The sequence below is a fragment of the Zea mays genome, chromosome 1, assembly GCF_902167145.1.
Source record: "Zea mays cultivar B73 chromosome 1, Zm-B73-REFERENCE-NAM-5.0, whole genome shotgun sequence".
In the NCBI taxonomy this organism is placed as follows: Eukaryota; Viridiplantae; Streptophyta; class Magnoliopsida; order Poales; family Poaceae; genus Zea; species Zea mays.
Genome location: NC_050096.1, coordinates 80,530,027 through 80,553,609, shown reverse-complemented (window position 1 = coordinate 80,553,609; position 23,583 = coordinate 80,530,027). Strand labels below are relative to the sequence as shown.

The following is a 23,583-nucleotide window of genomic DNA, read 5'->3' as shown; positions in this document are numbered from 1 at the left end:
CCAGACACTGTCCGGTGCACACCAGACACTGTCCGGTGCCCGATTTCCTTCCTTAAACAGCGCAGCCGACCGTTGCAGATGCGGGAGCCGTTGGCGCACCGGACATGTCCGGTGCACACCGGACAGTCCGGTGCCCCCTTCTAGCCGTTGGCTCGGCCACGTGTCCCGCGCAGATCGCGCGACCGACCGTTGGCTCACCGGACAGTCCGGTGAATTTTAGCCGTACTCCGTCGGTAAATTCCCGAGAGCGGCCACTTCGCTCGAGGCAGCCTGGCGCACCGGACACTGTCCGGTGCACCACCGGACAGTCCGGTGCCCCAGACCGAAACAGCCTCTTGGCTGTACACAGCCAACTCTTCTCTTTTCTTCTTCATTCTGTTTCTGATACTTAGACAAGTATATTAGTACACAAAACCAATGTACTAAGACTTAGAAACATACCTTTGCTCTTGATTTGCACTTTGTTCATCCATGGGCATAGATTCACATTTAAGCACTTGTGTTGGCACTCAATCACCAAAATACTTTAGAAATGGCCCAAGGGCACATTTCCCTTTCAGATGAACTCATGCCGACGAAAAAACTGGATTCGCGCGTGCTGGAGATTGAAGGATGAAGGATGAAGTCTGGAGTCCGTCGGTGAACTGGATTCGCGCGTGCTGGAAGCCTGGAACTCGAGATTGGATTTGCACGTGCCGGATTGGAAGTCTGGAGTGGAGCAGTGGACTTTGGAAGCCTGGATTCCAGAACAAGATCAAGAACTCAAGAACAGCCGCCGAGCAGGTAGGGAATTAGGAAAAGGGAAATAAAGAGAAGACAGAACAGGCAGGCGGCTGGCGTTCCATCTTCAGTAGAGGCGGCTGGCGTGTGGCGTTTCAACTGCCTATAGTTGGGCCGCCCGCCAAAAAAGCCCACGAAGCCAAGAAATCAAAAAACCTAGGTCCTAAACCTAGTCGCCCAGAACCGGCTAATCGAGCGACTAATCGGCCCTAATCGGCGACTAGTCGGACGACCAGGGCGACCAGGTACTCTAGTCGAGTCGGCTGCCTAATCGAGCTCTGCTAACCGACTAGCCCGACTAATCACGATTAGTCGGACGACTTGAAAACACAGGAGGATACTACCGGAGGAGAAAATCTTTCGTTATACTGACTCCTTTTAGCGTCTCTTTGGCAACACGATTTTTTTAAAACCATGGTTTCCAAAAAAAACACAGTTTACATTTGTTGTATCACCAAAACCATAGTTTCCACATACTACAATAAAATAGTATTTACTTGTTTGGATTCACAACTCAAACAGAGAAACAGTAGCATTCAATGAACAATAAAACTCGGTGAACAGTAACATTCTCGTAGTTGAGTTCATATACAGTAGCATCGTCAATAATTACCCAAGTTAATAGGAAACATACATTTTGGAGCACTGAACTCTGTTGTGTGTGGAGAAAATGGCACGATTATGGTTATCTTTAGTATGGCTCTACATGTAATCCAACACATGCTCTGCAAGAAAGCTTAGCTCAGATTGCCTCATTTGTGACTCTAGAGTTGAGCTGAATAGGTTCATTGAGGAGATAAATGATGCACATTTTTCTCCGAAAACCTTTGCCAAATCTTCTCGCATATTAGACTCGGAATCTGCGCCACATTTTTCTTTTGCGTTTCCAGAGTAAAGAAGCAGAAACTCGGAACATTTTAACCTGAAAACAATTAAAAAGGAAAGACAGTATTTTATTGTGATAAAGCTGTTACTCGTAATGGAACGTGTTGTGAAGTGTCAACAGACCTTACATGGTCATCCCTATTTGCATCTTTTACAATGACAGCAATTTTATTTAGTCCATCTTGTTCTTTGAAATCCTACAAATAAAGACGCCAACAGGAAGAGATCAAATGAGATGCAGGCACGAAAAGACGAGCAGACAAACTGTAGAAAGAAGAGTAAAAGGGTTCCGTGCTCGACGAGCAAATCTCTCACCGTCAGGTTTCCTGAACAATTCACCAGCAACGCTAAGAGAGTGTCGAGACATGCTCTTTGCTCGAGGATACCACGTGTCATCAGTATATTCAAAACCACCTGGCCACGATAAGTGTAATTTATGCAAAGTTCAGATAGAAACTGCGTTAAAGCCAGCAGCAGGATACGCGTTACTACTTCGGTGTTGAAAGAATCCAAAAAAACAGCTGTAGTTAGTGTCTCCCCTCATCCGCATGAGTTCTCTACGTACTGGCGCATGAACTAATCCCCACCCAACGTCTCGAGCTACTTTGGTATATACTTCAATTCGCCTCTAGAAGGAACCATGGTGTTCTTTGGCTCAAAAGTTATAACGCAAACGTCAATGTAATTCGAAAGCACTACTAGCGAAAACAAAATAACAAATCATGAACTTTGTTTGGTTTCTACGTTGTAATATACTCCTATGTTCCAAATTAGTATTCATTTTAGCTTTTGGTTTTTATGTCTATATTCAAATAAATGATGATGAATCTAAACATATGTGCAAAACACATACATCAATTATGGTATGAATCCAAAAGACAAACGATTTTTATTTTGGGACAGAGGGAGTAAATAAAAACCCTAGAAATTGTCATCAGAGGCAAGTTGTTACACGGAGCTCAACACACTGGCTATGTAGTATCGACACTAGGGCACACAAGGTACCTAAATGAAATAATCCAGGAGAATAGAGTGTCTGACGTTGTACAATATGTCTACTAGGTCATGATTACTCAAGCATAACTATACTTAAGATTTATATAAGTTTGGGTTGTTAGATGTGTAATACAACACGTCCACTTCTGATGGTGGGGTTTCTATAGCTTTGTAGTATACATAGTTACAATCCTCAAGCAATGATGATGGAAGTTCGGAAGAAACTAGGGACTAAAACAAGCTACTACGCTCTAGCTTTTGGCAGAGAGCTTACCTTAAAATCCCTTATGTGAAGGTTGGTTGTGTGCGATCTAAATAAATGTTTGCTTTACTACCCCTTTGACCGTTGACGTAGACTGCTCTTACCTACTGTTATGTGCATATCCTTGTGCCATGAGATATATATTTTATTTGTGTATAATGTTATGGACACTGCATAACCATGCGGTAAGGTATGTGTGTATCGCTACATTTAATGCATGTATGTTGAGGCCATCCCTGAGTGCCATCTGGGTCGTACTCTTTCCTCTGCTGGTATTGGCGCCCTTGTCAAAGGGCTTATGTGTCATGGTCACGATGCTCATAAATGGGTGCCCTTCCTCTATTTTTTTACCACTTTTATATTTGTACGCACATTATCTGGGTTTATTCAGTTGCCATACATTTGCTCTGAGTGCTCTCAAGTATTCCGCTAAATAAGGTGTATGCATGCATGCCCCATAATGTCATCCATCACACCTTTAATTTGATGTACCATATGCCTTTTTGCTAGAGAATTGTATCATATACTTTATTTATGCCAAACTCAAAGTGGTGCCCATGCTTTGGCCTTGAATGGTCTCCGACGGGCCCTCAATATCCGTACGACCCTTATGGGTTGAAGGTGTATGGCCCTTCGATCTCCTAACTTCACTAAGTGCCATGGGTCGTAGGGGTCACAGGGTCTTATCCATCTAACATATTGGGCACGTGGAGCCCTTGGGACTTCAGCGCTACGGGACCTTGGGCATGTGAGGCCTTGGCGGCCTACCAGCCATGTGCGCTACGGTGCGATGGCCCCCGAGGCCCTAACGTTTTGGAGCCTCGAGGTATAGGGCCCACGATAGGCCTTGCTTATCAGTTGTCCCGGGGCATGAGAGAGCCCTATGGTCCTGATGCCCAAGGGCCCTAGGACAAGGGGGGTTGTGGTCCTGATGGTCGGGCTCCTCAAGACTCGAGGAGTCCAAGTGGGCCTTACGAGCTAGTTGTGCCATGGCAAGAGGGGACCCTATGTTCCTATGGTGAGGGGCCTTAGGGTGCGAGCAACATTTGGTGGCGAGGGCCCTGGTGGGCTCTAAGCTGTCACGTGCATGAGGGGAACCCTATGGATGCCTTAGGAGTTCCAAATCGTTCTAGAACTCTGAGAGCAAGCCAAATAATTTTTACTCATGGCATGCACATCTTTTGACGAGATCATCATTGGTAGGGCCGTTCCGAGGGGCATGTGGGCTATGCGACCGTATAGGTCCCCCCAAAATCATAGGACCAAAAATTTATAACAATCTATATATATTATAAATAAGTAAATATTATTTTACATAATAGGCTAAACGTGATCTAGAATCGTAAGAATGTTGAAATCGATCGATTCTTCTTATTATTAATGAAGCTACTTCTTTGAAAATTTAAACAGTATTTAAGGTTATCAAAGAATATTCGATTTCTTATTTATCTGCAGTGTATTGCAGTCATTAGATAAAAAAGCTTGAAATCTTGTTGCCACCATCTTAAGGGCACACCTAAAAGAGAAGAACAATCTAATTCGATACAAGTGACCTATATGTGGAGTTGAGTTTCCTCTAGGATTTTATTCTACAAGAAAATGTGCTATATTGTCATTATGATTTTTAAAGCAACATGCGTATTTTCCTAATGCAACTTATGCAAATAGAGTTTTTTACTATTCATGTTATAATTACATCAGATGAGTGAAGTTTTTCTAAATTAAAGTTATTGAAGTCTTATTTGCTTTCTATAATGACACAAAAAAAACTTAATGCATTGGGTGTAATAGCAATTGACATTAAAATGCTGGAGAAGATTGAATTCTGTTGCAATAATTTGTCATTGTTATATTATGTGTATATGTATATATACTATTACTTAATATGTTTTGCTACATTTTGTACAATGCCTCCCAAAATACCAAGACGTCCCCTGCTCATTGAGTCGATAGTTGTCATGGATGAAAGGGGTCTCGTCCTTCTAATACTTGGTGATCGCTCCCTTGGCCCAACGGAGTTGGCTGTGGTTCTTGCGCCCTTACATGGCTAACCATTGCCGTCGCCATCATTCTTCCTGTATCGCGTCATTATGCCGGTCGAGCCACCGCGACTCGGCACGAAGATGAGACGTAGGAGTTCCCATTACATTGTCACCGTGTTCACGGCCAGCCATGGCAAGGTCATCAGGGATACCTCACTCGACGCTCGTTGCCGAGTTGCGAGTTGCGACTTGCGAGGGAGAAGTCATTAGGAATGAGATGGCGAAAGGAGCGGATGCTATATTTAGCTTATCTCACATCTTATCCCATTCCTTATTTCAAATCCCACTCTATGAAACGGTGCATTCTAGTGTTTGGCACAACCATATTTACGCTCCGGTGAGCACTGCCTAACGCCGGGTGAGAAGCGAGATCAAGTTTGTACAGGCACATAACTGTTCATGGCGTGATCTATTGCTGATTGGATCAACCAAACGTGAAACAATCTTATCCATTAACACCGTGAACCATTGAATGGCTAAAATGGCCCAACCAAACAACAACCACTGGACATCTTCAGGCGGTAGTTATACTAAAATAAAAATACCTACGGAGAACTTGTCCCACTGTCAAGTGCTTCGTGTACTGCGTCTGTGCAGGTTCCTACGGTACTGTACTAGTGTGGTGACAAGAACAACACAACCAACGGTAGTAAAGGCAGGCAGGCAGGCAGGACAGACCATAAGAACCTCGGACATTACGTTGTCGAACGACCAACTCTGGGTCTGGGTGAAGGACGCCAAATTTTCCGGGGCGCAAAGCAAAAGCAAATGCAAATGCAGAGGTACACCGAGGATCGCGAGGCCGTACCTTGACGGCATTGTAGCGGTGCGCCGCGGCTGCGCAGGCCGGGCAGAGGAGGCAGCAACCTTCGAGCACCCTGAGCGCAAGCACGACCTCGGAGTCCGTGGCGGGGTTCCTGAGCCTGGCGGCGGCGGGCTCCATGCCCAGCACCTGCGCCACCGTCAGCACCGCGTCCCCGGTCGCCTTGCGCAGGCTGTGCTCGAACAGCACCGGGATCACTGCAAAACCCAGCTCCGTTGGTTGGCACGAGCGATCAATCGAGAAGATGGAAGAGGGCAGAGCCGGGTCGACGACGACAGGTGAACGCGACGTGGGTGGGAACCTTGGAGATCTCGGATGGACTGGGAGTCGCGGAAGAGGCCCGCGTCGGCGTCGGCGTCGGCGTCGGAGGTGGAGCGGAGGGCGCGGAGGAGCGCGCGGAGGCCGCGCAGGCGCAGGAACGAGAACCCCGCGGCCGCGTCGCGGAGTCCGCACCGCAGCGACAGCGCCAGGTCGCGGTACATGCGCCGGCGCTCGGACGCCGTCGGCCGCCTTCCCGCAACAGCGGCTGCCGCCGCGTCCGCCTCTGCCGGCTCCATGGCTCCTGGCATCGCCCCGCCCGTGGCCCGCCGCGTCAGCGTCACGGGCTGGCTCCAGGCTGCGGTCTCCGCGAGGCGCGGCGCCAGTCTCTCTCGTTAAATTCCCGCGGCGTCTGCGGTGCGGCCGTCTTCGAGACGAGTGGGAGATCCTGTGTCGCGGTCGTGGACGCGCACGCTCACGCTTTTGCTTCTCTGCGGTGCCGGTGGGGTAGGGTGGCCCGTCTAATCGTCCGGGAACAGCGGGGCCCACCCACCTCCGCACCGCACCGCACCGTGCCATCGTCCGTGTGTAGGCTGTGGAACTCTGGAGTCTGGACACGCTTCAAACACGCGGACGGCACGTGAGAGTGAGACCGATATCGTCGGCTTCTTTGCGTAGCATGTATCAATGAGAATCCACATGTGTTCATACGTGTTAGAGTATCAGGTAAGATCTAATATGTGACCCAGTATATGGATTAGAATACGTTGTGACACAAATGCATATTTGCTCCTAAAAAAGCATAATTCCTATTTTCTAAACTAAGGATGAAAACGGATATTTATTCAAATATTATTTTTTTTGTCATTTTTCTTTGTTTACAAATAATTAGGATATAGAATATGTTATGAAAATTTATTTTCTTATTTTAGCATTAAGTTTGTAAAGATTTATAAAAGATAAACCTTAAATTTGTTATGTATCTTTTTAAATAATTGATATAAACTCAGATACAGATACATATTTAGATATTTTTTTTATCTTTTGTTATAGAAACCCAATATTTTATAGAACAATTTATGTAAAATTTTATTCTGTAATCATGTGCTTGATAATATAAGAAAATATCAGTATCAGATTTCATACATATATATTTTAAAATATTAAATTTGTTATAACAATTCGGATACCCACTTTCATCCCTAATTCTAAACACTCAAACGATTTTTAAATTGTACTCTCTCTGTTTGTTTTTATTTGATGCTGATTAGCAGAAAGTTGAACTGGGTGGGGGTGACGACAAATAAATAAAAACAGAAGTAGTACTAGTTATCAGATATGTTTTATAGTAATCTGCTTAACGTTATAAATATTAATACTATTTTATGTAGGCCCAAAGTTGAGTTGGCTAAAATATGAAATTTTCTATAGTATTCTTTTATGTAGGGAGTACCTGCTATGTGCTGACACCGCCGAAAATATGGCAAAGTTTCGTCGACCTAAAAAATCAGGTCTAAATTAATTTTAAAAATACATTTTATTAATCTAATAATATTTATTTAATATCTTAGACATTGATATATGGAGTACTAAACACGAAACAGTTTAGACATGCACCTAAAAAAACTGTTTCTCAATAATATAACGGCCCTATGAACATTGTTGTCTTGTTGAACCAGTTTTATGTCGATAGCCACATCGACGAGTCGTATTTACGCGCCGTTGTAGTGCCCAATGAGCGACTCTCGAATCTCGACTGTCGGTGCTGAACTCGATTACTCATCACTACTCGTCCTTCGCCGTTTACCTGTCTCAGGAGTAGTACGCAGAGTCGCTGGACGGTGGACGCTAGCCCAATTGACTGCTTCAGAATTTACAGCCTGCTTTCGATTGGATAATGATCAGCCCATTCCGTATTCAAGTTCCAAGCCCAAATGCAAATCCGATGCATGGGCCATGACCACCAATGGGCCTTCGCCGAGCATCGAGAAGCCTCCGCGCCCGCCGCACGCCGGAGGAAAGGAACTCCCCCCGTCCCCAAATTCCCAAAGACAGTACCGCCGAGAAGGACAGAGAGTCAGAGACTGAGAGACTGGAAGCGCCCGCGCGTGCCGGCGATGGAGAGGGACGTCGTGCTCTCCGCACCCGAGGCCGCTGGGTCCTCGTCCTCCCCCGCCTCCTCGTCGTACTCCTCCTTCGCCGAGACCAGGGTCATCTGCCGCGTGTAAGGCTTGGCTCTGCCATACGGCTTCTCCTCTCCTGCTGGCGCAAAGCATCGGGCCCTAGCGGATCTTGGTTCCTACCTGCTCGTGCTAATGCGTTATTCTATGTGCCGCTTGCTTGCAGGTGTCAGAAGCAGTTCGCGCAGTACACTTGCCCCCGCTGTAACGCCCGGTACTGCTCGCTCTCGTGCTACAAGGTGCGGCCTCCTCTCGCTTCGTGTGTGTGATCTCGTTGCGCGCTCGTCCTGTTTTAGGGCTTGTAGAATACCGTTCGGGGATTTCATTCGCTTTGTTACTCTCATGCCCGGGCTGCCCTCTGCTGACGCCCACAAGGTGTTTGATGAATTGCTCACTGACTTTTGAAGCTTTTGGACAAGAAATCCTCTGATTCCTGCTCAAAATGTGTAACTATCCATGATATAAACTACGACTTACCTCTGAATCATGCAAACCACATGCGAATTGTTCACTTTGGCCTCTATATTTGGTGATCTACGTGGAATAATGCGTTTTTGTTTTGCTGTGCTGGGTTTAACAAATATACATTTAGATTAAATGAGCAATCCAAAAAAGCTCAAAGAAATTTATAGTTTCCATGTTCTCCCCTTTAGTGAATCTCTCCTAATGGTTTAATAGTTGGGTTCTTTGCTGACCTAACTGTCATGGCCGGTCCAGCGACAGGAGGCGGCATCGATTGATTTTTGAATTTTCAACATTCTGTAAGGTGTTGGGCCGTGTGGGCCGGATGATGTGTAAGGGTGTGAGGCCCATGTAAGCGACTGCTTAAATAATTCTGTGTGAGAGACCAGGGAGCTAACGAAGAAGAGAAACAGAACTCCACAAACCGTGGCAAACCTTGCGTCTTCTGTATCTCTGAGAATCACCGGTGATCCTCACGTCGACGGCGACGTGACGTCGGCCACGGGCATCACAAGTGGTATCAGAACTGCGATCCTCGGCAGCAACCACGACGGCTCCCAAGGCGAAGCCCTCCGTGCAGACTCGATTCATTTTGGAGGCCATGGCCGAATCCGATCGGGCGGTGCAGGAGAGGTGGAATCGGATGTTCGAGTCGATGGAAGCACTAACGGAAGAGGTGAAGGACATGAGGAAGGTATCAGACTGATGAATTGTACCTGAAGCTGGAGGAGACGGGTCGAGAGATGGCTCAATTACGGCTGGATCAGATGGGAAGAGAGCTGGAGAATTCATCAGGGGAAGTGGAGAATCGAGGAAGGAGGAATCACCAGCAGAACATGGGTTTTGAGCGAGGATTTCAGAGAAGAGACCATTCCGAGCCGAGGGTGGATCGACATCGAGAGGAGAGGCCGATCGGGCACGCGAACACGCAGGTACTGCCTAAGATGTCTTTCCCTAGATTTTCTGGTGATGATCCTGCTGTTTGGATAGATAAGTGCCTGGAATATTTTCACATGTATCAAGTTCCATCGTCTCTGTGGGTTTCGGCTGCTTCTATTCACATGGAACAGAATGCAGCGAGATGGTGGCAGGTGCAGAAATTGAAACAAGGAGCGAGGGTGTGGACGGAGTTTGTGACAGCAGTAGAGGGCAAGTTTGGGGCAGATGCGTATGCCAAGGCTCTGAGAAAATTGAGAAATCTGAAGCAGGTGGATACTCTGGATTCATATGTGCATGAGTTCGAACAGGCCAGATATCAGGCTGCTGTGCATAACACAAGGTTGGATGAACTGTTTTTTGTGACACAGTTTATACATGGGCTTAAGTTGGAGATTCAGCATGCTGTGCAGATGCATCAACCTACCACTGTAGATAATGCTGCATCATTAGCCCAGTTACAGCAGGAGATGTTGGAGAAAGGAAGGCATAAGGTTGCCAGACAAGGGTATGCTACGAAGCAAAACTTGGCTGGTAATAAGGTAGATGGAAGAGGACAACAAATGGGGGGAGAATTATTTCGTGAGAGACAAGTTAGAGAGTTTCGCAAGCTTAATGGACTGTGCTATGCATGTGGTGAGAAATTCGAGCCTGGACACCTGGCCAAGTGTGTAAGGAGGAAACCCGTTCAGTTGAATGCGGTGGTTACTGAGGAGGAGCCAATGGAACTCACTGATGACGTTCTCCGGAAACTTGCCCAGGAGGATGAGAGGGAGGATCACTGCTGTCGGTTATCTTTTCAGGCTGTATCAGGAACTGACAATGAACAAAGCATGAGGATCAGGTCAGTGGTGGGAAAACATACCATGTTAATGCTTGTGGATTCTGGCAGTTCCTCTAACTTCATCAGCCAACATATGGTGCATATGTTGGGTTTAAAAGTGGAACACTGTCAGCCAGTGAAAGTTAAGGTGGCTAGTGGGCATGCATTGGATTGTAACACTATGGTTAAAAACTTGGAGTGGTGGTCACATGGACATTTCTATCATACTGATATGAGGGTGTTACCTTTGGGGGTATTTGATGCCATACTTGGTTATGAATGGTTGATGGAGCACAGTCCTATGGAGTGTGATTGGATTGATAAAGTATTACAGTTTAAGGATGCTGGCCAACGGGTGAAGTTGTATGGAGATGGTGCTGGGAACAATACTTCCATTCAGAATGTGTCAGTTCTGCAAGTGCAGAAATGGCTCAAAGGTCATGAAGTGTGGGTCATGGTTCTGCTAGAGGAGGTTAAGGAGAATAACAGCACTGTTCAGCATGAAGATATTCAGGCTTTGCTGATGGAGTTCGCAGACCTGTTATCTATTCCTACTCAGTTACCTCCTGTCAGAGAATTTGACCATCATATACCTCTGTTACCTGGAGCAGTTCCTGTGAATTCTAAACCTTATAGATACTCACCTTTTCACAAGGATGAGATTGAAAGACAGGTAGCTGCACTGCTGAAAGCTGGGCTCATTACCCCAAGTGCTAGTCCTTTTGCTTCACCAGTGTTACTAGTTAAGAAAAAGGATGGCTCGTGGCGTTTTTGTGTGGACTATAGGAAATTGAATGACCTTACTATCAAAAACAGATTTCCTATGCCGTTGGTTGAGGAGATATTGGAGGAGTTAGCTGACACTAAATACTTTACGAGTCTGGATCTTACTGCTGGGTACCACCAGATTCGGATGGGGATAACAGAAGAGTACAAAACTGCATTTAAGACACATCAAGGGCATTATCAATTCAGAGTTATGCCATTTGGTCTCACAAATGCGCCAGCCACATTTCAGTGTGCTATGAACTCCATTCTAGCACCCTTTCTTAGGAAGTTCACCATGGTGTTTCTTGATGACATATTAATCTATAGTGCTTCCTGGAGAGAGCATGTGCAACATGTGAGGATGGTGTTCACTAAACTGAGGGAGCATCAATTTTTTCTCAAGAGGTCTAAGTGTGCTTTTGGTAAAACTGAATTGATTTACTTGGGTCATGTGATTTCTCAGGATGGTGTAGCAGCTGACCCTTCTAAAACTGAAGCTATGAGAAAATGGCCCACTCCATCGTCAGTAACAGAATTGCGGGGATTTTTGGGTCTAACTGGATACTATAGAAGGTTTGTTAAGAATTATGGAGTAATCGCCAAGCCACTTACTAGACTATTGCAGCACAAGGCTTTTGTGTGGACTACAGAGGCTGAGGCAGCTTTTGTTGCTCTAAAACAGGCTATGATGACTACTCCAGTTCTGGCTTTACCACAGTTTCAGGTGCCCTTTGAAGTGGAAACTGATGCTTGTGCAGTGGGTATTGGGGCAGTGCTGATGCAAAAACATAAACCTGTGGCTTATCTAAGCAAGGCTCTTAGTGCAAAGAATCAGCTGTTGTCCATATATGAGAAAGAATTTCTAGCATTACTGTTGGCTGTTTCCAAGTGGCGACAATATTTACAACATGCAGAATTCATCATCAAGACTGACCATAAGGCTCTTAGCTTCTTGGAGGATCAAACATTGCATTCTGAATGGCAAAAAAAGGCTATGGCTAAGCTTATGGGACTCCAGTTCAGGGTGGTGTATCGAAAAGGCAAAGAGAATATAGCTGCTGATGCCTTATCTCGAGTGGGACATGCTATGGTAATGCAAACTATCATGCAGGTTCAACCTCTTTGGATTCAGGATGTACTGAATTCTTATGTTACTGATGTCCAAGCTCAAGAGTTGTTGGGTCAGTTGGCCATTCACAGTCCTGATGAACATGGGTTTTCTTTACATCAGGGTATTATAAGGAAGAATGGGTTGATTTGGGTGGCCAATAATTCTGCCCTCAAAACCAAACTCATTTCTGCTATGCATGATAGTGCTATGGGAGGGCACTCAGGAGGCCAAGCCACTTATCACAGACTGAAGAGAATGTTTTGGTGGAAGGGACTTAAGGGTGATGTCTTGGAGTATGTCAGTCAGTGTGACATTTGTCAGCATGCTAAGACTGAAAGAAAGCATTCCTCTGGACTTCTTCAGCCTTTACCCATTCCACATGGTGCTTGGCAGGATTTGACGATGGATTTCATTGAGGGATTACCTAAGTCTGAAGGCTATGATACAATTTTGGTGGTGGTGGATCGTTTCACTAAGGGCTTGTTCGGTTATTCCCAATACACATGGATTGGATGGGATTGGAAAAAATTGTGAAGAAGTTTGAGCTGTTTGGGATTCAAACCCATCCAATCCCGCTCAATCCACATGGATTGAGAGCTAACCGAACAAGCCCTAAGTCGGCTCATTTCTTTGCATTGAAACATCCTTTTTCAGCAGCTACAGTGGCTCAAGTATTTCTGGACAACATTGTGAAACTGCATGGTACTCCCAACTCTTTGGTTTCGGATAGGGACAAAATCTTTACTAGTCTTTTCTGGAAGTCACTGTTTCAGGCTTTGAATACCAAACTGGCTTTATCCACAGCCTATCATCCTCAGACTGATGGACAGTCTGAAAGGGTTAATCAATGTCTTGAAATGTATTTGCGTTGTCCTATCCATGACAATCCTACCAAATGGAAGAAATGGCTGGCTCTCGCTGAGTTTTAGTACAACTCTGCATATCACACTAGTTTGGGCTGCTCTCCGTTTAAAGCCTTATATGGTTATGATCCAGTCTTAGCTGCAGCTCCTCATCTGTTAGGAGACACTGATCAATCTGTTCAGGATTTGCTCCAAGAGAGGCTGGCTTATTCGGAGTTGTTGAAGACTCGCTTAGCTGCTGCTCAGAATCGCATGAAGCATCAAGCTGATAAGTTCAGACTGGATAGGGACTTTCAGGTGGGGGATAGTGTACTTCTGAAATTGCAACCCTATGTTCAGAGTTCAGTGGTCAACCGAGCTCATCCCAAGATTGCTTTTAAATTCTTTGGTCCCTTCAAAGTGCTACAACATGTTGGATCAGTTGCTTATAAGCTGGATTTACCTTCTACGGCTTTGGTTCATCCGGTGTTTCATGTGTCTCAGCTTAAACCATTTACGCCCAAGTATACACCAGTTTTTTCTGACATCTCTCAGTTGGTCGACCTGTCTGGCCGGGATGTTCATCCTGTTCGGTTGCTGGATCGTCGTTTAGTTCGGCGAGGTCACAAGCCTGTGGTACAAGTTCAGGTGGCCTGGTCAGAGCTACCAGATGATGCTACTACTTGTGAAGATATTGATGTGTTGAAGACTCGGTTTCCAGAGGCTCTTGATTGGGGACAATCAATTCATGGCGGCGGGGAAGATGTCATGGCCGGTCCAGCGACAGGAGGCGACATCGATTGGTTTTTGAATTTTCAACATTCTGTAAGGTGTTGGGCCGTGTGGGCCGGATGATGTGTAAGGGCGTGAGGCCCATGTAAGCGACTGCTTAAATAATTCTGTGTGAGAGACCAGGGAGCTAACGAAGAAGAGAAACAGAACTCCACAAACCGTGGCAAACCTTGCGTCTTCTGTATCTCTGAGAATCACTGGTGATCCTCACGTCGACGGCGACGCGACGTCGGCCACGGGCATCACACTAACCCAGCATAATTTGAATCAGCTGACATCTGAAGTGACAGTAAGTTGTAAAAATTCGTCAAAGCTAGATTCTAGGTAACATGATTTTTTTACCTATATGCTGTAATTCACCTCCAGTTGCTGGTCTGAGAGGATCAATATGTCTGTATGAGACTTTCAATCAGTTCTTGAAAGAAACTGCTTGTTTATTCATGCACGAAACAAGCTTCTGGCTTATGTAAACTGCTTTGTGTTGGAAACCCTAACCCTAACCAGGGTTGGGAGATGTATTTATAATAGGAGTACTTGGGCCTAAGCCCATTACACAATCACAACCCATCACATTAGGCATTACAACTCTAACACCCCCGTAGTCGAAACTCTAGCCACAACAGATGTTGAGATTGGACCAAAACTCCTAAAACACCGACGTAGGGAGGCCCTTTGGTGAAGATGGCGGCGATCTGAGAAGTAGTGGAGACATGACATGAAGAACATGCACATCCCCAACGACGACACACTCGCGGACACAGTGGAGGTCAAGCTCGACATGCTTCGTGCGTTGGTGCTGTACGAGCTTCCCATCACATTAGGCATTACAACTCTAACACCCCCGTAGTCGAAACTCTAGCCACAACAAATGTTGAGATTGGACCAAAACTCCTAAAACACCGACGTAGGGAGGGCCCTTGGTGAAGATGTCGGCGATCTGAGAAGTAGTGGAGACATGACATGAAGAACACGCACATCCCCAACGGCGACACACTCGCGGACAAAGTGGAGGTCAAGCTCGACATGCTTCGTGCGTTGGTGCCGTACGAGCTTGGTGGAGAGGTACGTGGCGCTGACGTTGTCGCAGTAGACAAGAGTACTACGCATTAGCGGACTTTGCAGCTCCTGAAGTAGCTGACAAAGCCATGTTGCCTCGGCTACGCCGTTAGCCACAACATGGTACTCAGCCTCGGCGTTGGAGCGGGAGACGACTGGCTGCTTCTTCAAGGACCACGAGACAAGATTGTCGCCGAGGAACATGATGAAACTGGAGGTGGACCGACTTGTGTCAGGATAGCTGGCCCGGTCGGCGTCGATGTAGATGGCGAGGTCGTTGGTCGCAGATCATCGAAGGAGCCCGAAGTCGGTAGTGCCACAGAGGTACCGCAGGATCCGCTTCATAGCAGTGAGATGTGGCTTCCGCGGGGCGTGCATATGGTGGGACACATGCTGGACGACGTATGCGATGTCGGGTTGGGTGAGGATGAGGTACTGCAACGCCCCAACAAAACTCTGGTAGTTGGTGGGATCAGCCACCGGGGGCCATCGTTGGAGGCCTTGCCCTGAGTGTCCACCGGAGTCGTGCAAGGCTTACAGTCAGCCATGCTAGCGCGCTCGAGGATGTCGACGATGTACTGGTGCTGGTGGAGAAACAAGCCCTGGGACCGACTCTCCATGGTGATCCCCAGGAAGTGGCGCAGCTCACTCAGGTCCTTCATCGCGAACTCCTGCTAGAGGGAGGAGATGATGTGCCACAGGAGTTCGTGCGAGGAGGCCGTGGGGACGATGTCATCGACATAGAGGAGGAGGTACGCCGTGTCCAGGCCACGATAGAAGTCGAACAAGGAGGTGTCTGCCTTGGCCTCGAAGAAGCCTCGTGAGAGCAATAAGGCGGCAAAGCGACTACACCAAACTCAGGGCGCCTGCTTGAGACCAATTGAGCTTGCAAACCATGTCAGGTAGGGATGAAAACGGTCAGAAACGATATTTATTCGGTTATCAAATTTTTGGTCATTTTTCTTTGTTCGCGAACAAATAGGATATATAATCTACTATACAAATTTGTATTCTTGTTTTTAACATTGAGCTTTTAGATATTCATAAAAGGTAAACCACAAATTCATCCTATATTTTCTCAAATGATAGATGTAAAATTCGGTATGGATTCGGAAACAAATTCGATAATGTTTCACTTTTTTGTTGTAGAGAGCAAATAATGCATAAAACAATTTATGCAATATTTTATTCTTATTTCTAATAATATGCTTGATAACATAATAAAACATCAGCATCAAATTTTATACAGATCTATTTTAAAATAATAAATATGTTCTAATAGTTTGGATTGCCACTTTCATCCCTGATGTCGGGTGAGCCGGGTCCACAGAGCCGACCAATTGAGTGTAATACACCGTCTCCGTCGGAGTGCCATGGAGGAAGACATTCTTGACGTCGAGCTGATGTACTGGCCAATCCTGTGAGAGAGCTGGAGTCAGAACAATCTTGATGGTACCAGGCTTCACCACGGGGCTGAAGGTCTCGTCATAGTCCACCCTGGGATGCTAGGTGAAGCCCACAGGACCCAACGAGCCTTGTACCGATCCAAGGAGCCATCCACCTTTAGCTTCTCTTGAAGATCCATTTCCCGGTGACCCCTTTGGCTTGTCTGTGAAGGATCTTGCTACCAGGATCCTTCTCACGTGGTGTGATAGCTCCGAGCCGCTGTACACTCTTCGCCTGCTTGCCTCCAATTCCCCGACCTCCACCTTGCATGCCTTGACCGCTGCTACCTCATCTATCACTTGGTGTCACCGCCTTGGCCACCTCGGGCCTGATGTGATGTCTAAGTTGTCTAGCAGTTCTGTCATCTCATGTAGTCGGGGTTCTTTTGAGCATTTGTGTCATGCCTTTCAGTTAGGTCAACATGTTAGGCTCCCTTTTCCCTCCTCTTCTAGAGCAACAAGCAATTTTGATCTGGTTCACTGTGATGTTTGGACATCCCCTGTTCTCATCATTTCTAGCAATAAATATTACTTGCTCATTCTGGATGATTACTCTCATTTCTTGTGGACTTTTCCGTTACGCTTGAAGTCTGATATGTTTCCCACGCTCTCTAACTTCGCTTAGGTTTCCACTCAGTTTGGACTCACCATCCGGGCTGTCCGGTGTGACACTGGGCGGGAGTTTGATAACTCCGCGTCCTGTGACTTCTTCCTTTCACACGATGTTCAGCGGAGGATGTTGTGCCCCTACACTTCTTCTCAGAACAACAGGATTGAGCGCATGATTCGCACCACAAACAACGTCATGCACTCCTTGTTGTTCTAGACCTCCCTTTTCGCTCGCTACTGGGCTGGCCACTGCTACCTATCTGCTCAATGGCCTCACCAAGGCGGTTCATCACCCCACCCCCCTACTTTGCTCTCTTTGGTACCTCTCCCTCCTATGATCACCTTCGCGTGTTCGGGTGCGCTTGCTATCCTAATCTCTCTCTCACTGCTCTCATAAGCTTGCATCTTGCTCCACTCGTAGCGTCTTCCTTGGCTACTCTCCTAATCATAAGGGGTACCAGTGCCTTGATCTCTCCACCCATAGAGTCCTCGTCTCTGACTTTCCCTTCTCTGTCTCCCCTTCCACCGCCTCCTCCTCTGAGTACGACAACCTCCTTGAGGTGGACTCTGTGGTTCCCCCTCTTGCTCCCTTGCTTCCCACACCCTCGTGTGCGATGCGCTGTCAAGGAGTCTCCCGCGCCGCCACGTAGGACTGGGCAGAAAACCCGATACCAGAAGCCCGATCCCGAAACCAAACCCAAATAACCCGAACCCGAAAAGCTCAAGAAACATTTTGGTACGAACTTCCGGTACCCAAAGTTTTTAAGCAAATTTTGGGTCAGTTGTACCGGTACCCGAATAGACATACTACCCGAACTGGTGCCTGACGTTGAATCGCTGTCGCCTGTGGTTAAGCCAACAGAAGAACAACACCAACATCGGAGGAATCTTGCAATGTATGTGGTTATTTGATCGGTGTTTGGTTTTTGTATAGCATGTTCTAATTGTTCTAGCGGATTTGATCCTGTTAATTGTGAGCTAATGTGAAACTAGATTTTACAACATGTTCTATTTGTTGTAGGCTTGCAGCAGGTAGGGTATGGTAATGTCGCACTGGTGTCAATAGTCTTCCCTGACGACATCTTGGCACCCCCTGGCTCTGATACCACTTGTCAGGAACCACGCCGGAGAGACAACCTTCAGCAGGTTGCCGACAAACTCCTACCTCCCAGGTCAGTCTCACATACACATGCGAACACAGGAAACTCGGAGACAGAACACAGGTGTTTTGGTGGCACCCTATTGACTGCCTTTTCTTAGCCTCTAAGGCCATATATTTATAGACCGTTACATGGAAACAAACTAACCATTACAAGGAAATAAACCGGACTGTTATCAGTCCTGATCCTGCCGACCAGACCTGTCCATATAGGACTGAACTACTACCATATTAGCTATTTCCTAAAACAAAATAAGTAAACTAGCACCAATCAAGGATTACTTTCCTATCATACCTAAACCTAGTTAGCTAGTGCCAAAATTTCAGATCAATCTAACCGGTGTGGGTTGCGCGGCACTGCGGTGCCACGACACTGCCGGCCTTAACTCCGGCACTGACGGACATTTATTGACCGTTGGAATCTGAATTTTCTTGATTTGTTTAATTCCTTGGTCTCCAACAGTTACCTGCTGCGTATCCTGACATAGGGATACAACAGACAGGTTAAAGTACCCCTTTGTCCCATTTGAGTCTCCCTCTCCCTCACTTGCTCCACCTTGGCTCAAATTTCTGTGGCTTCTTCTCCAAAGCTGAGAGAAAACCCCAAGAACAGCAAGAACCCTAGGTTTTCCCCAGTTTCTCATTGAGCATTGGAGCAACTTAAGGCCGACATTCACTCATTGATTCTTGGAGCTTGCTCCTAGCCGGCGTGTGACATCCCCTCTTGGATTGCTGTAAGTTACCCTCATTCATAATGAAAACCCTCTCGTACTAAGAGCAAGAGCTCTGGGCTTGAGATCGAGGAAGGGTGTGTGACCATTGACCTTTGTGACTCTCCTCAACAACGTGGAGGTAGGCAAACCTTTGTGGCGAGCTAAACCACGGGATACATGTTGTGTCCAAGTGTGCTGATCTGATTGGTGATTTGAATAGTTAGCGTTTTAGTGGTTTACATTTGAATACTTCTCTACCCTATTCTGTCTGCTTACTGCGCATTGCTCATTTCATTCTTCACAACCCATTACATTAGGCATTACAGATCTAACACTTTGTGTTGTTATAACGTCTTATTTAAAACTGAGAGATTGAAGCTGACAAGTTCGTGTGTCTTCTTTTCTATGCACACAGATGCAAAGGAACATTGCACTAGAGTGCTTTATTTTCTTGATATTGCTTTAAATGTTTTTCTCAATTCTTGTTTCATAGGGTCATAGTGTTCAATGCACTGAATCCTTCATGCGTGAGAATGTTATGGACGAGCTTAAGCAGATGCAACCTGAGGATGAATCAAAGAAAAAGATGCTAGATATCCTCAAGCGGCTCCACTTGGAAGAAGAGATGGCATCAGATGGTGAAGATGGTATGTTCTGCGTGCTTCATGTTCCTATGCCATTGATCTATCTTACTTTCTTTAATAATAACACTAGAGGTGCACATAATTGCATTTTTTTTATATTGTGATAACTGCTAATGAGGACAAAACTACAGATACCTCCATGCCAGTGGTGGATTCAGACATGAGACAAGAGAGGAGCTAAATATAATTGAACACTTAAAATCTTATTAACGTAAACTAAAAGCTATAATTTGTATAATAAAGAACATAAATAACTATGTAAATTAACATTGTTCAAGCAACATGTAAAATATTTTTCAGCTGCGAGAGAGGGAGAGGCTGGCTGTGTCGTCGTTAGGTCGGGTGGGGCTGGGCCTTCAAACCTGGAATTTCCCTGGGCTGCTGAGGTGAAAATTACAGGGGGTATTCTCATTTTTCTTGGGCTCACCCCGGGATGAGCACCCCCTACCGCTTGGGCCCTAGGGCTGCTCCTGCTCCATGCGCAGTATGCTACACTTACGATTTTACTGTTTGGTACATTAAGTTTTCCTGTTTATAGGTAGTTATCGAGTTATGGTGGCTTGTCTGTTATGAATGTATTTCCTTTCGTTATTACGGATAAATTATATGTCATCTTGTAGATAATTGGTTGTACATATTTATATAGTAGACTGAGAAACGGCAAACCCAGTGCCGGAGGTCTCCACATGAGTGGGTCCGGGAAGGGATAAACTGTGACCTGGTGACTTTGTGCGACAGCTCTCACCACTGCACCAGGCCTGCCCTTCAATATTGCTTTAGTAGACCGCTGAAGATTTTATTTTTGACATGTACCTTTTTGTCCTGCAGAGTCCATGCTATCAGAGGAGCTTATTCAAAAAGTTATGTCTGGTACGTTATGATTACTTTCATGCCATTCTAAATGTGACAGCACAGTAGCTTTTCCTAGTACTATAATAGGTTATTTATTGTTTATGAATTTTTGTGTGTCTTTTAAACAATCTTATCTCTTAGTCTTAGAAATCATAATTCCTTATGTCGACTTGAGTTGCACTTGTTTGGGAAGAGCTTTCACAGTTGAATTTCCTGATTAACTCTTTGTGTGAGAATTATGTTCATTACTCCCTTTTGGTTAACCTGTCTTTCTGTGACCTGATCTTCTAGGAATTAATTAGGCTGTCAAATGCTGGTGATCGGTGGCAACTCCAATGTCACGGGCCTAAATATGGGCCCCTGGCTAAGCCCTGCAAAGCCTAGAGAAGGGCCCTGGTCAGCCAAGCTGCCAAGGCCTGGGCTTAGACATCCGACTGGGCCCCAAAACAGACATCCACCATGACTGTAGCACGGTACTGTAGCGCGCCTCCCAATCGGGATAGTCTAGATTGCAACAAAAACTTAAGTCTTTTGGTCCCAAGCAAGGTGGGACGGCTAGAGTTAAGACCCAATAGAAACCATAAGTCAAGGTTATGACACATGGATAGATGTTTTCCATGCACTTCTATTCAAGGCTAATCTTTGGGTATATTCTATCCTTTCAAGTCTCATTACGCACTGGTGTCTCTAGAGGTCTTGTTGGATACGTTTAAACCATCTCAACTGGTGTTGGACAAGTTTTTCTTCAATTGGTGCTACCTCTATCTTATTACGTATATCATCGCTCCGAATTTGATTTCTTTTTATATGTCCACAAATCTAACATAACATACATATTTTTACCTATTGAGCATGTCTTTTTTTGCCAACATTCTGCACCATATCTCGTCCAATCGGCGTCCTATAAGATTTAACTTTTAGCTTTTGTGTTACCCTCTTGTTACATAGAACACTAGATGTTTGATGTCGCTTCATCCACTCTACTTTGATTTTATGGCTAACATCTTCATCAACGTCCATCTCTCTGTAGCATTGATTCTAAATGCCAAAAAGTATCCTTTTGGGGCACTTCTTGACCTTTCAAACTAATCTCTTTCCTCATGTTCAGTACTGCCGAAGTCACATCTCATGTATTCGGTTTTAGTTCTACTGAGTCTAAAACCTTTTGACTCTAAAATCTCCTGCCACGACTCTAGTTTTTTATTTAGTCCTGCCTGACTTTTAATTAGGAAAAGAGAGTCCACATCTATAAGGACTCTATAGATTGCTTGGAAGTCAAAGTCCCCCAGGACTATAAATAAGAGGGGTCATGTAACCTTTCAGATCTTAAGCAGAAATAGAGCGAAAGCTCTGCCCCTTCTGTGCCTCGGTCTCCTCTCCATCTCTCCCTGTGCCTCATCTCTCTCTGCGCCGCCTCTGCCTCCCCTTGCGCCATCTACAGCAGCCACCCAGTCCTCTCCCTGCCCTAGCCGCCCCCACTAGTTGGAGCAGCAGTAGCCACAGCACCCTCCCCCAGGTGGGGCTGACATCCAATTATTTTGTTCTAGTATTTCCTTCTGCCCAATTGTTCTCATATTTAACCTGGTTTTCTGTGGCCTGAACTCCTAGCAATTACCTATGCTGTCAGATGCTGGTGATCAGTGGCAACTCCAATTATTTTGTTCTGATATTTCTTTTTTATCAATTGTTTTCATGGTTTATGTTTTGAGATGAGCAATGCAATAAAGCAGTGTCTAACTGTCAATATTTGTCCATTTTACTCATTCGTCCATCTACAAACGTTGGGTGATATTTATGTCCTTACCCTTTTAGACTGCAAGTTCGTTGGAATCAGTAAATGTTGATATGCATATCAAGTATCTCACCAGGCACATATTGATCTACTCTTTCTATCGTACAGGGGAAGAGATAAAGCTGGAAGACCTCTCTGATTGTGAAATCAAACGATTCCGTCAAGCTCTGGCCTCAGGTGAGCTCAGTAAGATGATTGAACCGTGGACACCTTGGTGGAAAAAACCCTCAGCCAGATCTATTTCCCTTGGCCCGGATGGAAGCCAGCTTATCAGACAAGTAAACGCAGAAGACACTGCTGTACCATATCCAGATGCAAATACTGACCAAGAGGCTAGCATCAACGAAATCCCTGAAGGGCCAGAATCTCCTCTCCCGTCACTGAAACAGTTAACAAGGACAGAGCCATCTCCTTTGCTTGCTGTCCACTTGGTTGACATTCTGTACAGTTACTGCTTCACACTTCGGCTCTACAACGGTGATTGGCACTCAGATCCTTTGGGTGCTTCCACTGTCGCCCTGTCGATGTCGAAAGTCATGGGCCAGGATGCTAAACCTGAGACTGTACCTGAAGCACTCGCAGCCTGCATCGAGGAGACATGCTCACCAGCTTACAGGCATACTGGTGGTTTCAGGTTTGCTATTGGACTCGTGGACGATATCATCGCCATTCTCTCCTTGGGACAGAACGCACTTATTTGTGCCCTATGCGACTTCCATCGACTCGTTGAAGTTGGTAAGAGCATGCTCAAAGTGGAGAAGGTGGGCAAGACGGAGAGGGCACAGGGCTCTCCAAAGCTTCGCAGTGCAGCTAGGAAGCTATTCTTCATGACTTGTTGGGTCCATGAGCAGCCAGATGAGGCGTGGCCATCTTTAGCTCACATCGTCCAGGTGCAGAAAGCATCTATGGAGGAGTTGGAGACCGGGAATTGGAAGGCGGATAGAAAGAGCAAACCACAATCCGCGGTTCTTATCGAGGAGCTGTAGGCATATGGATGTACCACTGGAAACTGGATCGCGAAGCTCTGTACCCTTGTGTATCGCTCAGGATGAATCCAACGAGAGACCTTGTCCTTGTAATGCAGTTAGTTGCTTTTGTGTACACTTTTTTTTTTGAAAAAAATTGTATTTGTTGAAATCCTGGTTGAAGCGATCCTGCTTTACTTTGCTTGTTAAGTTGCGGGCTGATTTAATCCATGCGTTGGAGCTTATGCAGTTCAGATATTCTTATGATTGCAAGTTTGTGCGGGTATTTCCAGTGTGTCTCCTTGTCCATCATCGTGAAACTAATTGTTGCATTAGCCTATTGCGCCGTCCTTTATTTGCAGTGCTAGTTTTCAGCTTTATGGAAACA

The 23,583-nt window shown here is 45.9% G+C and overlaps 2 protein-coding genes across 3 annotated transcripts; one reads left to right on the top strand and one right to left on the bottom strand.

The window, feature by feature from the left end:
- Positions 1-1,262: 1,262 nt before the first annotated feature.
- Positions 1,263-6,495, bottom strand: LOC103637093 (binding). Of its 2 annotated transcripts, none has more exons than XM_008659365.4 (5): positions 6,090-6,495; positions 5,774-5,985; positions 1,981-2,079; positions 1,794-1,862; positions 1,263-1,702 (listed from the first exon to the last, which is right to left on the bottom strand). In XM_008659365.4, the coding sequence occupies exons 1-5, from the start codon at positions 6,355-6,357 to the stop codon at positions 1,628-1,630; spliced, it is 723 nt and encodes a 240-aa protein (XP_008657587.1). In that variant the 5' UTR covers positions 6,358-6,495; the 3' UTR covers positions 1,263-1,627. The 2 variants fall into 2 exon arrangements, with proteins under 2 accessions (XP_008657587.1, XP_008657583.1); XM_008659361.2 differs by having other exon boundaries at positions 1,789-1,862; positions 6,090-6,493.
- A 1,485-nt stretch (positions 6,496-7,980) lies between these two features.
- LOC103637084 (zinc finger HIT domain-containing protein 2) lies at positions 7,981-23,453 on the top strand. Its single transcript, XM_008659354.1, has 5 exons — positions 7,981-8,270; positions 8,393-8,465; positions 19,436-19,589; positions 20,415-20,456; positions 22,339-23,453. The coding sequence occupies exons 1-5, from the start codon at positions 7,981-7,983 to the stop codon at positions 23,214-23,216; spliced, it is 1,437 nt and encodes a 478-aa protein (XP_008657576.1). The 3' UTR covers positions 23,217-23,453.
- The last annotated feature ends 130 nt before the right edge of the window (positions 23,454-23,583 follow it).

Coding starts and splice junctions, on each gene's coding strand:
- LOC103637093 (XM_008659361.2), bottom strand. CDS start 6,357: ATGCCAGGAGCCATGGAGCCGGCAGAGGCGGACGCGGCGGCAGCCGCT. Junction 2,080..5,773: donor ACCGCTACAATGCCGTCAAG/GTACGGCCTCGC, acceptor TATCGTGGCCAG/GTGGTTTTGAATATACTGAT. Junction 1,863..1,980: donor ATTGTTCAGGAAACCTGACG/GTGAGAGATTTG, acceptor CTTTATTTGTAG/GATTTCAAAGAACAAGATGG.
- LOC103637084 (XM_008659354.1), top strand. CDS start 7,981: ATGCAAATCCGATGCATGGGCCATGACCACCAATGGGCCTTCGCCGAG. Junction 8,271..8,392: donor ACCAGGGTCATCTGCCGCGT/GTAAGGCTTGGC, acceptor GCTTGCTTGCAG/GTGTCAGAAGCAGTTCGCGC. Junction 20,457..22,338: donor TATTCAAAAAGTTATGTCTG/GTACGTTATGAT, acceptor TCTATCGTACAG/GGGAAGAGATAAAGCTGGAA.